The following is a 15711-nucleotide window of genomic DNA, read 5'->3' on the forward strand; positions in this document are numbered from 1 at the left end:
AATGTTTAAAGAACCCTTCAGGTGTACCGCTGAAAGAGACTGTATGTTCTCCTCTGCCCAGGAGAAAATTTTGTTTGCTAGGCCCTGTAGTGGATGAGGTCTTGTGCCTCCCTGGTGTTGGATGAAGGCCACTGCTGTAGCATTGTCCGAATATATTAGGACGTGACAACCCACTGACAACCGACTTGTGTGTTTTAGTGCCTTCCAAATTGCCCTCAGTGCTTTGAAATTCGAGGATTGACGTTTTACGTAATTCTTCCATCTTCCCTGGTAGGAGTTTCCCTGGACTACCGCTCCCCAACCCTGGAGGCTCGCGTCAGTCATGATTACTAGGGGTAGTTCTTGTGCCCAAAATATCCCATTCTTTAGGTTGGTTTCGTTGAGCCACCAATTCAGTGACTTTTACTTTTGGATCCAAGAATATTCGTCTCTCTAGAGTCAATTGTGATCTGTTCCACTTGGCTAAAATGAATTTTTGGAGTGGCCTTAGATGAAACTGTGCCCAGGCCACTGCTGGGATGCATGCTGAAAGACTTCCTAACACTTTCATGGCTTGCAGGACGGAACAGAATTTCTCTTTCTTGAAATTCCTTAAAGTTGTTTTATTTTTTGAGGTGAAAGAAAGGATCTTTGGGAAACTGTGTACCCAAAAATATCTTCTGTCTGTCCGGGATTAAATCAGATTTTTCCTAATTGATTATCCAACCTAGGCTCTGTAGATGGTCCAGGACTAACCTGAGATGGATTTCTAGGGTAGCTATGTTGTCTGCAACTACTAACAGGTCGTCCAGATAAGGGATCACACAGATTGCCTTTTCTCTCAGGTTTGCTATGGCTTCCGCCATTATCTTTGTAAACACTCTTGGGGCTGAAGAGATTCCAAAGGGGAGACACTTGAACTGAAAGTGTTGAATGCGTCCCTTTAATTCTATCGCAAACCTTAGGAACTTTCTTGATGACATGTGTATTGGGACATGATAGTAGGCATCCCTTAAGTCTATAGTGGCCATCACTGCATCCTTTTTTAAAAGCTTCATTTTGAATTTTTGGTATCTCACATATTTGTTTAGGTATTTTAAATTTATTATCACTCTTGATTTCCCGTTTGGTTTTTTTATAATAAAGAGACGGTAATAGAATCCCATTCCTATCTGATTTTCTGGGACGGGTTCTATTGCGGCCAAGCTTAACAAGTTTTTGATGTCGTTTTTTAAGGTACCAACTTGACATGGGGGAAGGGTAGTGACGACAAATTTCTGTGGAGGGGGAGAGAGTAGTTCTATTATGTAGCCCTCTTCTATAATATTTACTATCCATGCACTGCTTGTTATGTGCTCCCAAGATTTTTGGAAGGAGCTGAGCCTTCCCCCCACTGGTATGGCGTCATTGCTTGGTGTTGGAGGTGGAGGTTTCTGCTCGATTTGGGTTGAAGAGGAAATTTCTTCCCCTACCTCCCTTCGCATAGCTCCACCTACCGGTCTTTCCTTTATCTTTCTTATTTTCAGGCTGAAAATATCGGTCACGAAAGGGCTGCCTTTTTTGTTTGTACCTTTCCTCTGGGAAACCCCTTTTTTTATTGGTCGCTTTCTCTAGGATTTTATGTACAGTACAGACCAAAAGTTTGGACACACCTTCTCATTCAAAGAGTTTTCTTTATTTTCATGACTCTTGGCATTCTCTTGATGAGCTTCAAGAGGTAGTCCCCTGAAATGGTCTTCCAACAGTCTTGAAGGAGTTCCCAGAGATGCTTAGCACTTGTTGGCCCTTTTGCCTTCACTCTGCGGTCCAGCTCACCCCAAACCATCTCGATTGGGTTCAGGTCCGGTGACTGTGGAGGCCAGGTCATCTGGCGCAGCACCCCATCACTCTCCTTCATGGTCAAATAGCCCTTACTTTCAAAGTTTTCCCAATTTTTTGGCTGACTGACCTTCATTTCTTAAAGTAATGATGGCCACTCGTTTTTCTGTACTTAGCTGCTTTTTTCTTGCCATAATACAAATTCTAACAGTCTATTCAGTAGGACTATCAGCTGTGTATCCACCTGACTTCTCCTCAACGCCACTGATGGTCCCAACCCCATTTATAAGGCAAGAAATCCCACTTATTAAACCTGACAGGGCACACCTGGGAAGTGAAAACCATTTCAGGGGACTACCTCTTGAAGATCATCAAGAGAATGCCAAGAGTGTGCAAAGCAGTAATCAAAGCAAAAGGTGGCTACTTTGAAGAACCTAGAAGATGACATATTTTCAGTTGTTTCACACTTGTTTGTTATGTATATAATTCCACATGTGTTAATTCATAGTTTTGATGCCTTCATAGTCATGAAAATAAAGAAAACTCTTTGAATGAGAAGGTGTGTCCAAACTTTTGGTCTGTACTGTAGGTCTTCTCCAAAGACATACTTACCATGGAAAGGGAGTGCGATTAATTTATTTTTAGACGTGATGTCTCCCGACCACGCTTTAAGCCATAACGCCCGTCTCGCTGTATTGGATAGAACAGCTGTTCGGGCGGATAGTTTAACTGTTTCTGCTGCTGCGTCTGCTAGAAAAGAGGTTGCCATCTTTAACAGAGGCAAGCTCTCCAAAATTTGGTCACGAGGTGTCTTATTGACTAGATGTATCTCCAATTGTTCTAGCCATAAGTTTAGTGTTCTGGCTACACAAGTTGAGGCGACACCTGTTTTGAGAAGGGCTGCCGTTGTCTCCCAGGTCTTTCTTAAGAGACTCTCCGCTTTCCTATCTAGAGGATCTTTCAGCTGTGCTGAGTCCTCAAAAGGGTAGAGCCGTATGCTTTGCCACCTTAGCTACTGGTGCGTCTACTTTAGGTATAGTCTGCCAGTCAGTGCAGTCCTCTGGGGTAAATGGGTAGCGCCTTTTAATTCCTCTTGGAATAAAGGATCCCTTGTCTGGTTTCTCCCACTCAGAGCGTATCAATTTCTGGACACTATCTGGTACTGGAAAAACTGCTTTTTTCCTTTCTCCTAATCCCCCGAAAATTTCTTGTTGGGTTGATTTAGGCGTCTTTGGCATTTCCATGTGAATGGTAGCCCTAATTAAGTGACCGATTACTGCGGGTGTCTTGAGGAGGAGTAATTTTTGGGGGAGTTGGTTCCAGCTGAACCTCCTCTTTAACTACTTTCCTAATTTCTTCAAGCAGGCTGGAAGATTCGGATTTGACGACACTGGATGTACATTCTTTACACAGGGGTTTAGATCCTGTGTTAGACAGTCGTTTACAGCAGATCCCACATTTCCTATTTTTATTTGTGGTAGTAGCCGAATTATTTTCTCCCTGAAAAGGTAAGGGGGGAAAGGATGAGCAGACCGAACCAGCAATACATAACATGTGCCTGAGAGCAGGCTACTCACAGTCCCTGGGTTTGATGCAGGCTCGGTTCCAGAGCCCGGCGTGAGCGGGGTACTCATCTCGACTCCCGACCGCTTCAAGGGGTGCACCTCGAGAAGAGGAAGCCGCGCTATGCAGGGCGCCATTCTACAGGACCTGTGGGGTTTTATAGTGTCCTTTACCTTCCAGGACCTGTGGCGCATGTTGATGATGTCAGGACGCTTGCTCCGCCCCGGCGTCTGACGTCACCCGCCTGCCGGCCGGAAGGGACACAACTCAGTGCCGACCAGCCGTATCTTCTTTTTCCCCTCTACATTAAGCCCTCCTGGGCCGCCGCAGAGGGAATCTTTGCAGGGGGCATACCGTTATGCGCCCGAGCCCAGGCCTAACCGTAGGGAGGAGGGAGAGCTGCCCTGCAGATCTGACCTCGGCCTGAAGGAAGAACCAGGTGAGCCCGTTAGAGCTCCATGTACCTCTCCTGCTTCCTATCCTGATGGGACAGGAAAAACACTGGCGATGTGAGGAGGGGGTGGGGTTTTAACCTCTCTGTGTTTTTCCTGTCCAATCAGAAGGAAGTCAATCTCAGGACTTGGTGTCATGGAGACGACTGGGGAAAGGGTAATACCTTGGACTGATACAGCCCCTCTGGCGTGATGAAAGCAGTTTTTTCCTTGGCAGGCTCTGTCAAGGGTACCTGCCAGTACCCTTTGGTGAGGTCCAACACAGAAAAATACCGGGCTTGGCCTAACCTCTCAATAAGCTCATCTACTCGGGCCATGGGATATGCGTCAAATTTGGACACCTCATTAAGTTTGCGGAAGTTGTTACAGAAGCGCAATGTCCCGTCCGGCTTGGGTATTAAGACTATCGGACTGGCCCATTCACTTTTTGACTCCTCGATGACACCTAGCTGCAGCATCAGCTGCACTTCCTCCGCGATGGCTTGTCGCCGAGCCTCGGGTACCCGGTAGGGTTTTAACTGGATTTTTGCCTGAGGCTCAGTGATAATGTCATGTTGGATTATGGAAGTGATTCCAGGGAGGTCCGAGAACACATCCGTGTTCCGACTAACAAACTCCCTGGGTTCCTGAGCCTGGTTAGAGGAGAGGCTGTCAGCAATTTTCACTGTGGCAGCCGCTTCCCTTGCTTCATACAGAGGGACCGAATCCACTTCCCCTAGAAACCTTGGACGTGGGCTGTCTTCCGTAGAGGTTTCCCTATCTTTCCATGGTACACCTGCTCCGGCTTTCGCCTCCCCAGCTGATGTAACTTGTAATCTACCTCTCCAATTTTTTCAAGTACCTCGTAGGGCCCCTGCCACCTAGCTAGGAACTTACTGTCTACGGTTGGTACCATCACCAATACCCGATCACCCGGGTTAAAGGTCTGGACCCGAGCCTGCCGATTATAGACCCTACTCTGGGCTCGCTGCGCTGCCTCCATATGCTCCCTAACCAGAGGTAACACTGTTTCCATCTAGGAAGGTAACACTAGGAAGGGAGTTAACCCTTCCAACACCAGACAAGGGGAGGAAGCCACTTAAAGGGGAAGTGCACACACAAGTATAGAAAGCTACACGTTGCCGCAGGCAACAACATGCATGGCAACCATGTCACGGCAATCACCCAGAAGGCCGAGACACTGCCACCGCATGCACACACAGCAACACATTGCCGCGGGTAACCGCAAGTGTAGCAACAGTGTCACAGCGCACACCATAGGCCGTGACAAATAGTGAGTGCAGCTCTGGAGTATAATACATGATGTAACTCAGTCAGAATCAGTACAGGATAAGTAATTTGAAGTAAGTTTATTTTAAATGTAATATGTAAATGATGATCAAACTTGGACATCCTATAAAATGTACCTTTTCCTCTTATTTCAGTACTGGAGATGAGCAATTACCTGGTAATTACGGGTTCTTTGACCAAGTTGCCGCCCTACGATGGGTACAGGAAAACATTGCAGACTTTGGTGGTGACCCCACATCTGTCACTTTATTTGGTGAATCTACTGGTGGGCTCTGCGTCTCCACTCTTGTAAGTTCTCTCCTGTTCTTCTTTAGATGTGGCCGGCATTGTTGTGGCACCAGGAAAGATTCAGGAGAATTAAGGGTTAAACTAACATTGATCATTCCCCACTTTATGATTGTTTCAAGGGGTTTTCCAAGATGTCTTTACTGATGACTTGTCCTTATGTGATTGATGGGGGTACGAGACTCGGGAGAGAGATGACCACGGAGCTTCTGGGAGCGCCGATGACTTATTAAACAGCTGATTGGTTAAGTCCCGGGTGTCGGACCCCCGTGATCACATACGGATGACCTGTCCAGAGGAACTGTTATGAGATCATTTATGGTTATAAAGGGTGGGCAATGAATTTGTGAATCTTCTCGCTAAACTGTAGTAGTGTAAAGCTGACCATGGCTGGATGATATTTCTCTCCCGACACTGGATGCCGAGCAGATTCCACTGACAGTGGAGGAAGAAAGCGCTGGGACAGATGGAATTCTATGGATTATGTGCCCGTTCCCAAAACGAACGATTACATAATATTTTGCAGAAGGGGAGGAATCTCTCACATCATTAATCCATTCGCTGGAGATCCATCAACCAATGACTTCATTAAACCTCAAGCTTCTGATCTCAGTATTGGAAATAAAAAAGGATTCATCTCCAGATCAAACCACATTTATTCCAGGAACATCCATGATATACAATAATAGAGGGTTAAATATTCCGGATTGCCAGGAGTGGATAGGAACAAAGTTATCGAAATTTCGATCTGGCTGCTCCACCGAATTTCTCAAAGTAATTTGATTAATTATGAATTAGTTATGAATCGCATTCCATTGTATGTAGCGGGCACAATGACCGGGAACGGTGACCGCACCCAACCCCCCCTCCCGTCATTGAACCCCTCAGATGCCGCACTCATTGCTGACCGCGGCATCTGTAAAATTTAGGCATTTCAGGGGTTAATCAGTATATAGGGTTTTAGATTATATATATATATATATATATATATATATATGTGTATATATACTCCCTTTATCCATTTGCTCGAAGAAACCGTGCAAAATTGCATACAGTGACCTGATGACATCACGGCGTCATCATGCTAGCCGGGGGAAGTGATGTCATCACTGACGACGTCAGCGCCTGGCCAGTGCGGTGATGTTAGACGTTACCATACGCAAGATTTCATGTGGTTTCTTCAATCAGGAGGCAAGTATGTATTTTTTTTCCTTTTTTACTGCCATTTCAGGAAAAATAGATTCATTACCACGAAGCACAAGGAAATTCGACTTCGTGGTGAATCAGATTTTTCCTGAAAGGTGGTCTTGGCTTTCAATTTAGTGGACAGGTCACGGTCAGGTTTGTGTTAGTTAACTATCTGCATAAAAATCCTGGAGCAACAATGTCAGTTCGTGTACAACCAAGGATACTATTATATATCAAGAAAGGAAAGTAAGGGTTAAACAAAAATATATGGGTTCTTCCATCTATAAAGCAAGGGGGGGGGGTCTTTTTCCCGATTTGGAGTTTTATTATTTTACTTCATTTGGTGGAAATACAATGGAGTAAATGAAGAGATTTAGGGTTTGGGTGGAGGAGATATTTATGTTACACAATTTCTGAGACCCAACTTATTTAAGGGTGGAGGTATTTTGAGGATCCAACCAAAAAATTGGGACAGAATTAAAAAAGAACTAGAGAGCGTCAGAGGTTTATTGGAAACGTGAGCAGTTAGATGATACATTATGGCTGAGATGGGGTTAATCAGATTGGACACATATTCAAGAAAGTTTTTAAAAAATGTGCTCTTCTAATTGGGAATTTTTTGTTATGTTCAGATGGTAAGTGCACGCGGGATAAGTACCAGTGTTCAGCAAATCAAGATCCAAATTTCAGGGAAAAAGGCGAATTTCCTCATGCTTCGTAGTAGCGACTCGATTTTCCCTGAAAGGCGGTAAAAAAAGATGATACTTACCTCATCCATTTGCATGCAACAGGCCAGCCACCGCCATCTTGATTAAAGATCTCGCACAAAATCCTGTTTGCGGTGACGTATGACATCATCACGGGCTGTGTGAGATTTCGCACTAGATCTTCAATGAAATGGCAGCGATTGGCTCTTTGTGCGCAAATGGATGAGATAAGTGAGGTAAGTATGATGTTACACTGAAATATTGCTGTCAGATGCCGCGATCAGCTATCAACGCCGCATCTGCGGGGTATGGGGGGGGGGGGTGGCGCAATCGCCACTCCCTGTCATTGCATCCACCACTTACAAAGAAATTTGCTTCATGATAAAGTAATTCTGCACAAAGCAAATTTTTTTGTACAATTTGGTGAAGCAGCCGAATGTAATTTTTGAAGTACAGATTTAGGGCTCATTCACACGAACGTGTGAAGCTCGTGCTGTGAACCGCAAATTGCGGTCTGCAATGCACGGGCACTGTCCGTGGGGCAGGCGCATGGGGATCACAGACCCATTCACTTGAATGGGTCCGCGATCCTTCCGTTCCGCAAAAAGATAGAATGGGTCCGGAACAGTGCGGAATGGCCACGGACCGGGGCCGTTGTATTGCGGATCCGCAAATGCGGTCTGCAATACGGCAACGGGCATCACATGTTCGTGTGAACGAGCCCTTAGAGTTGGAAAATCACATGTTTTTGGAAGGGGTGAATGTGCGGGATGAGGTGCCAGGGCGATATTAACCCTTTCAGATCCATGGTGGATGGATTTATAAAGAGCAAATCTATCAGGGTTTTATGCAGTTTATCATTAATCATAGACTCCATTTTACTCCGAAACGAATAAATATTTTCTTGCCAAATAAAAATGTTTTCTGCAAAAAAAATGCACAGTACGTGATGCTGACCGCGTCCGTCTGTTATGGAGTCGCCCCAAGTTATATGGAAACTGGGAAAAATGGCTTAATTATTAGTGACACATGGGAGACGGGAGAATAATCCTGTAAGGCTAGCGTTGTGGTAGATGGCACTGGTTCAGACTTGGATCCCAGTAACATCGCCCTCCGTAAATAATCGGAAAACACCGGTGTCAGGTAAATGGGGAGAGGAGTGTCACATGACATTAGGGTTAGCGAGGTGCCACACATCAAATGGGAAAAAGTAATTTCTCGCAGTTTTTTTCTTCCCTGTGATTTGTTGTTGTTGCATCAGACTATCGGCGGTTCCGTCTGTATGGATGTCCGTGCTGGTCACCTACACCCGGGGAACTTACATGTCTCTGCTGACAGATTTCATAAATCTACCAATATATTCTAAAATGCTTATGGAACGTCTCTGGAGTTGTTCACATTGGCCTGTTTTATGACGGCTTCAGAAATCCAAAATAATGAATATGCCCGATCCAAGGGTTTACGATGAGGGTGATCCGAATTGTCTTCTTCTAGGTGCTCTCTCCCTTAACCAAAGGTCTGTTCCACCGCGCCATCGCAGAGAGCGGAGCTGTAACAATGCCTAACTTCGTGGTCAGCAACTCTGAAGATCTCATCCCTTTACAGAATGTAAGTTTAGTCCATCCAGAAGGAAAACTACTCCACCCATCATTCGTTTCTGGCAAATAAACAGCTGTGTGGTATTATTTTAACCAATCTGACATAATATTGGTTATGAGAAGGGACCTCATTTATCCACATAGACTCTAGATGTTAATGGCTGAGAAACCTCCACAACCTTTACCGCTCGGCGGTTATAGCACCGCTGGGGGAGTGGGAATTACAACCGCTATTCACTATATAGGTGATATCTGAATATTACATCTCTTTCCTCTGCAGATAGTAGCGAAGATATCAGGCTGTGATCTCGCCTCCATAGCCGACTGTCTGAGGAAGAAATCAGAAGAAGAGCTTCTCTCCATTACCAAAGAAATGGTAGGTGTTGTGTCAACCCGCAGTAGTATTGCTGCCTCCATCAGGCCCATACACTGTGTGTCCCTGGTCCAGGTGTACATACCCACTGATCCATTACAGATGCATAGTCACATACCGCTGTCCGTCTCATGTGTCTTCGCAGGGTTTAATGGCTCCTCCTGGCCGTGTGGATGGGGTTTTTCTTCCTAAACCAGTAGAGGACATCCTGACTAACAAGGAAGGACACAAGGTCCCACTTCTCATTGGAATGAATAACCAGGAGTTCGGCTGGTTAACTACCACGGTAGGTGCAAGGCAAAAGAATACCCTCCCCCCCCTTCCTTCCAGTGCCAGCTGCAGGTCTTCCAGCAGGTTATGCTGAGATGTTTGAGGGTTTGTTATTTTCAGATTGTCAGGGTGGTGGGTCTACTGTAGGGACCACACGCGATGGGGGTGCAGTGGGTGATCATAGTGCATGGGGAGAGTATAAAACTGAAAGGAGGAAGAGATACAGGAGAAGGAGGGCTATCAAAAGCTTACTGCCAAAGACGGTTAAGATTGCATATGGCCCCACTGCAAACCTAGAGGCCATGCATTTTACACTAGGACGGAGCCAATAGTCTTACCCTGGTTTTCAAAAGAATCCAAATCTTTTGAGAAATTGGAAACAAATCTGTAATGAATCCCATCTGTGCCAATTCGCTCATCTCTAGTACATATCTATTGTTGTATGCAGGTAGGTGAGCAAGTGACAGCTTTCCATGTCCTGCTGTTTGGCTACAACTTCCTTCCCCCGCTTACAGTAGGAAGAACAGCTCTGGAGCACAGACTGCTGCTCCTGCGAATAAAATACTAAGAAAACAGGAATATTCACAACCTTGGAAAAATCGACCTCTTTGTAATAACCCATTATATCCTGTGTAATATTCTTCTTATTGTTTTAGATGTTAAATATCACGGGGATAACAGAAGGAATCACGCGGGAGACGGTGACGCAGAAGCTCCAGCAGATTTCTCTATTGGTGAGATGAGCTCGTGTCCGTTATGTTCTGCGTCTTATTATCTATAAGGAATCTTTTCTCTTCATTGTGGTTTATGTCCATTTTCTAGGGTCTGAGTCCTGAGGTCATCCCTCTCGCCACTGACGAGTATCTTGGCGACACCACTGATCCACTGGAGATTCGTGATCGCTTCCTGGACTTGTGTGGCGATGTAATGTTCGTTATGCCGGCTCTTAAGTTTGCAAAATACTATCGAGGTAGAGTCCATTCACATTGTAGCTGAGTAGTGGCCGTCTAGGCATGTTGGGAGTTGTTGTTTCTCAGCTTACCAATGGAACGTTGTTAATAATTATCATCTGGCCGATATCATCCCCAGGACGGCTGAGCGGTGCCTCCATGGGCGGTGCACAACCTGTGGCCAAGGCTAGGTTCACACTTGCGTTGTTCTTTTCCGGCAGAGAATCTCAATACCGGAGAAAACATTTCCGTTTAGTCTTCATGCATGCTGAATGGTTCCATCAGCATGGCGTTTTGTGACCGGACACACAATCATTGCCAGCTGCGGTTTAGTGTCCGGTCATAAAAACTGAAAAAAACGGATCCAGGGCTGAAAACAATGTAAGTCAATGGTGATGGATCTGTTTTTTAGGATCCTAAAAAACCGGATCGTCACCCACTGACTTTCAATGTATTTAGTGACGGATCCGTTTTCTTTTCCGTTTTGATTTCACACAACCGCATCCTAACGGAACGGATGCATCCTGATGTGTAATCAAAACGGATCCGTTTAATTCCAGTATTGAGATCCTCTGCCGGATCTTAATACCGGAATTAACAACGCATGTGTGAAAGTAGCCTAAATTGTTAAAAATGTGGAAACGCTACACCAGTCGACCAAGTCATTAAAACGACTGAAGGTGAAGGGAATCGTACTGAACAATGGCGCCAGGCGAGGGTCGGATATTATGTGATATCAGAAAGCAAGTGAACGGTAAAGTTGTGTTTAGACCCGGAAAATTGAGCGAGTGGGTCACCTGGAGAGCTGCCGGTCCTCTGGGATGTTCCTGTATATAAGGTGCTCCATGGAAGGACAGCCAGGGACATGATCACGAGCGTACATGGCACATCGATCCATGTGGGGAAGAAGGCCACAATATCCGGGTGGATTTCACAGAAGAGCTTCTACAGCGCAAATTGCTGACATTATTGCTGGCTACGACAAAAAGTTGTCAGAACACACACATCACAACTTACTGTTAATGGGGCGTTATATACACAGACTGGTCAAAGTGCCCATGTTGAACCCTGTCCACCGCTGATATGTACGTAGCCCCTGCAACGGGAACATGAGCAGCAGAACTGGAGCAATGTAAGAAGACAGCCTGGTCTGATGAATGGTGCTACCTCATGTGGATGGTTGGGTGCGTCACTTACCTGGGGAAGAGGTGACACCAGGTGCACTATGAGAAGAAGGCGGCCTGGTCTGTTGAATCACATTACATCATGTAGATGGCCTGGAGTGTGTGCATCACTTAGGGTACTTTTCTTTTCCGGCATAGAGTTCCATCCTCGGGGCTCAATACCGGAAAAGAACTGATAAGTTTTATCCCCATGCATTCTGAAGGGAGAGCGATCCGTTCAGGATGCATCAGGATGTCTTCAGTTCAGTCTTTTTGACTGTTCAGGATGGAGATAATACTGCAGGATGCTGCAGTTTTCTCTCCGGCCCAAAAAAACTGAACACTTGCCTGAATGCCAGATCCAGCATTTTTTTCCATAGGAATGTATTAGTGCCGGATCCGGCATTCAAAATACCGGAAGAAAGTGTGAAAAAAATAAATGCCGGATCCGTTTCTCCGGATGACACCGGAAAGACGGATCCGGCATTTCAATGCATTTGTAAGACGGATCAGGATTCTGGTCAGTCTTACAAATGCCATCAATTGGCATACGTTTTGCCGGATCAGCGACGGAACTGCTTGCCGGATCACTCTGCCGCAAGTGTGAAAGTAGCCTTATCTGAAGAACAGATGGCATCAGGTGCAATATGAGAAGAAGGCGGCCTGGTCTGATTAATCACCTTACATCATGTGGGCAGCAGGGTGTGTGCGTCACTTACCTGGAGAACAGATGGCACCAGGTGCATTATGGGAAGAAGGCGGCCTGGTCTGATTGATCACATTACATCATGTGGGCAGCCAGGTGAGTGTGCGTCACTTACCTGGAGAAGAGATGGCACCAGGTGCGCTATGGGAAGAAGGCGGCCTGGTCTGATTGATCACATTACATCATGTGGACAGCAGGGTGTGTGTGAGTCACTTACCTGGAGAAGAGATGGCACCAGGTGCATTATGGGAAGAAGACAGCCTGGTCTGATTGATCACATTACATCATGTGGGCAGCCTGGTGTGTGTGTGCGTCACTTACCTGGAGAAGAGATGGCACCAGGTGCGCTATGGGAAGAAGACAGCCTGGTCTGATTGATCACATTACATCATGTGGACAGCAGGGTGTGTGTGCGTCACTTACCTGGAGAAGAGATGGCACCAGGTGCGCTATGGGAAGAAGGCGGCCTGGTCTGATTGATCACATTACATCATGTGGGCAGCCTGGTGTGTGTGTGAGTCACTTACCTGGAGAAGAGATGGCACCAGGTGCATTATGGGAAGAAGACAGCCTGGTCTGATTGATCACATTACATCATGTGGGCAGCCTGGTGTGTGTGTGCGTCACTTACCTGGAGAAGAGATGGCACCAGGTGCACTATGGGAAGAAGGCGGCCTGGTCTGTTGAATCACATTACATCATGTAGACAGCAGGGTGTGTGCGTCACTTACCTGGAGAAGAGATGGCACCAGGTGCACTATGGGAAGAAGGCGGCCTGGTCTGATTAATCACATTACATCATGTAGATGGCCAGGTGTGTGTGTGTGCGTCACTTACCTGGAGAAGAGATGGCACCAGGTGCACTATGGGAAGAAGGCGGCCTGGTCTGTTGAATCACATTACATCATGTAGATGGCCAGGTCTGTGTGAGTCACTTACCTGGTGAAGAGATGGCACCAGGTGCACTATGGGAAGAAGACAGCTTGGTCTGATTAATCACATTACATCATGTAGATGGCCAGGTGTGTGTGTGTGCGTCACTTACCTGGTGAAGAGATGGCACCAGGTGCACTATGGGAAGAAGACGGCCTGGTCTGATGAATCATGCTACCTCATGTAGATGGCCAGGTCTGTGTGCATCACTTACCTGGTGAAGAGATGGCACCAGGTGCGCTATGGGAAGAAGACAGCCTGGTCTGATGAATCATGCTACCTCATGTAGATGGCCAGGTCTGTGTGCATTACTTACCTGGTGAAGAGATGGCACCAGGTGCGCTATGGGAAGAAGACGGCCTGGTCTGATGAATCATGCTACCTCATGTAGATGGCCAGGTGTGTGGGTCACTTACTGTACATAGGGCACTTCAGAGGATTTGTGGAGTCCAGACCTTGACGGGTCAGAGCCTTGTGGCAGCACAAGTGGACTACCCAGTTAGGCAGAGAATTTTAATGTTATGGCTGATTGGTGTCTATTGGCGAGTTACCACATGTAGTCATCTAAAAATAAGTCCAAGCAAAACAACCATTTAAACAGGTGATGCCAGTGGCCCTGGTGACTAAGAGGGCCCACAGATACCCCCCATTTTGCTGACCCAGTTTGCCGGGCCTAGAAGTAAACCTCTGAGGTGTGCAACAGATTAATGTCCCAATCTAGCATTTAGCCCATGTGCACAGTAATACCACTAGTCCCAGTCTCGGGGTCCGCTCCTGATGACATCATCTGTGGGCATAGTGCCACCTCCTGCAGTTATTGTGTTCTATGTAATACATGGGCAGCAATGATCTTCAAATACAGTACAGACCAAAAGTTTGGACACACCTTCTAATTCAAAGAGTTTTCTTTATTTTCATGACTATGAAGGCATCAAAACTATGAATTAACACATGTGGAATTATATACATAACAAACAAGTGTGAAACAACTGAAAATATGTCATATTCTAGGTTCTTCAAAGTAGCCACCTTTTGCTTTGATTACTGCTTTGCACACTCTTGGCATTCTCTTGATGAGCTTCAAGAGGTAGTCCCCTGAAATGGTCTTCCAACAGTCTTGAAGGAGTTCCCAGAGATGCTTAGCACTTGTTGGCCCTTTTGCCTTCACTCTGCGGTCCAGCCCACCCAAAACCATCTCGATTGGGTTCAGGTCCGGTGACTGTGGAGGCCAGGTCATTTGGCGCAGCACCCCATCACTCTCCTTCATGGTCAAATAGCCCTTACTTTCAAAGTTTTCCCAATTTTTCGGCTGACTGACTGACCTTCATTTCTTAAAGTAATGATGGCCACTCGTTTTTCTTTACTTAGCTGCTTTTTTCTTGCCATAATACAAATTCTAACAGTCTATTCAGTAGGACTATCAGCTGTGTATCCACCTGACTTCTCCTCAATGCAACTGATGGTCCCAACCCCATTTATAAGGCAAGAAATCCCACTTATTAACCCTGACAGGGCACACCTGTGAAGTGAAAACCATTTCAGGGAACTACCTCTTGAAGCTCATCAAGAGAATGCCAAGAGTGTGCAAAGCAGTAATCAAAGCAAAAGGTGGCTACTTTGAAGAACCTAGAATATGACATATTTTCAGTTGTTTCACACTTGTTTGTTATGTATATAATTCCACATGTGTTAATTCATAGTTTTGATGCCTTAAGTGTGAATCTACAATTTTCATAGTCATGAAAATAAAGAAAACTCTTTGAATGAGAAGGTGTGTCCAAACTTTTGGTCTGTACTGTACACCACAGGCTCCATAATTATCAGATAACTGGTAGTCTTCTTATCTCTGCTTAGATATGGGGCTCCCAGTCTACTTTTTTGAGTTTGAATATGCACCAACCATGCTGGCACGGAGAAGACCGGACTATGTGAAGTGCGATCATGGCGATGAGATCTTCCTTGTGTTTGGAGGACCCTTTCTCAGGGACGGTTTATTATTCGCAGGTGAGTAGCCCTATACTGTTATCACGAACGTCTTGGCAGATCTCTCAGGTCTATTCAGATGTTCACGTAGAACAGACGGCACACGGACTGAACATGGACACATTATAGTCCATGGGCAATGTCACTGCTCCAGTTTTCCTCATTGGATCATTGGTCGGGCAGAGAAGATAGCAGCAAGCACTACTTTGGTCCAGTTCTCAAACAAACAATCCTCTGGTGACCTTTCATTTTGTAGACACGGCCAGACGTATTTTAGTCCACACTAGTCATTATAGTTGGTGAAACTGTCCATGTTCAATGAAAGCGGGTGTTGGATAAAAGATCTTTCTGGGAACTTTCTTTCAAAGAAAGAACTTTCATCTACGAATGATCTTTCTTTGAATGAAAAATCTTTTTCTGACTATCAGATGAAACACAGCCGACTTCTTCTCA

At 45.7% G+C, this 15711-nt stretch overlaps 1 protein-coding gene across 1 annotated transcript in view; it reads left to right on the top strand.

Moving 5' to 3' along the window:
• The window catches only part of LOC120980149 (fatty acyl-CoA hydrolase precursor, medium chain-like), a 39367-nt gene that overhangs the window by 22561 nt on the left and 1095 nt on the right, over positions 1-15711 (top strand). Inside the window, exons 5-11 of the mRNA XM_040409048.1 lie at positions 5237-5390; positions 8777-8890; positions 9161-9256; positions 9399-9539; positions 10180-10257; positions 10346-10493; positions 15130-15279. Coding sequence (XP_040264982.1) covers positions 5237-5390; positions 8777-8890; positions 9161-9256; positions 9399-9539; positions 10180-10257; positions 10346-10493; positions 15130-15279 — 881 coding nt within the window. The remainder of the gene's footprint in view (positions 1-5236; positions 5391-8776; positions 8891-9160; positions 9257-9398; positions 9540-10179; positions 10258-10345; positions 10494-15129; positions 15280-15711) is intronic.

Source organism: Bufo bufo, chromosome 10 (genome assembly GCF_905171765.1).
Source record: "Bufo bufo chromosome 10, aBufBuf1.1, whole genome shotgun sequence".
NCBI classification, from domain to species: Eukaryota; Metazoa; Chordata; class Amphibia; order Anura; family Bufonidae; genus Bufo; species Bufo bufo.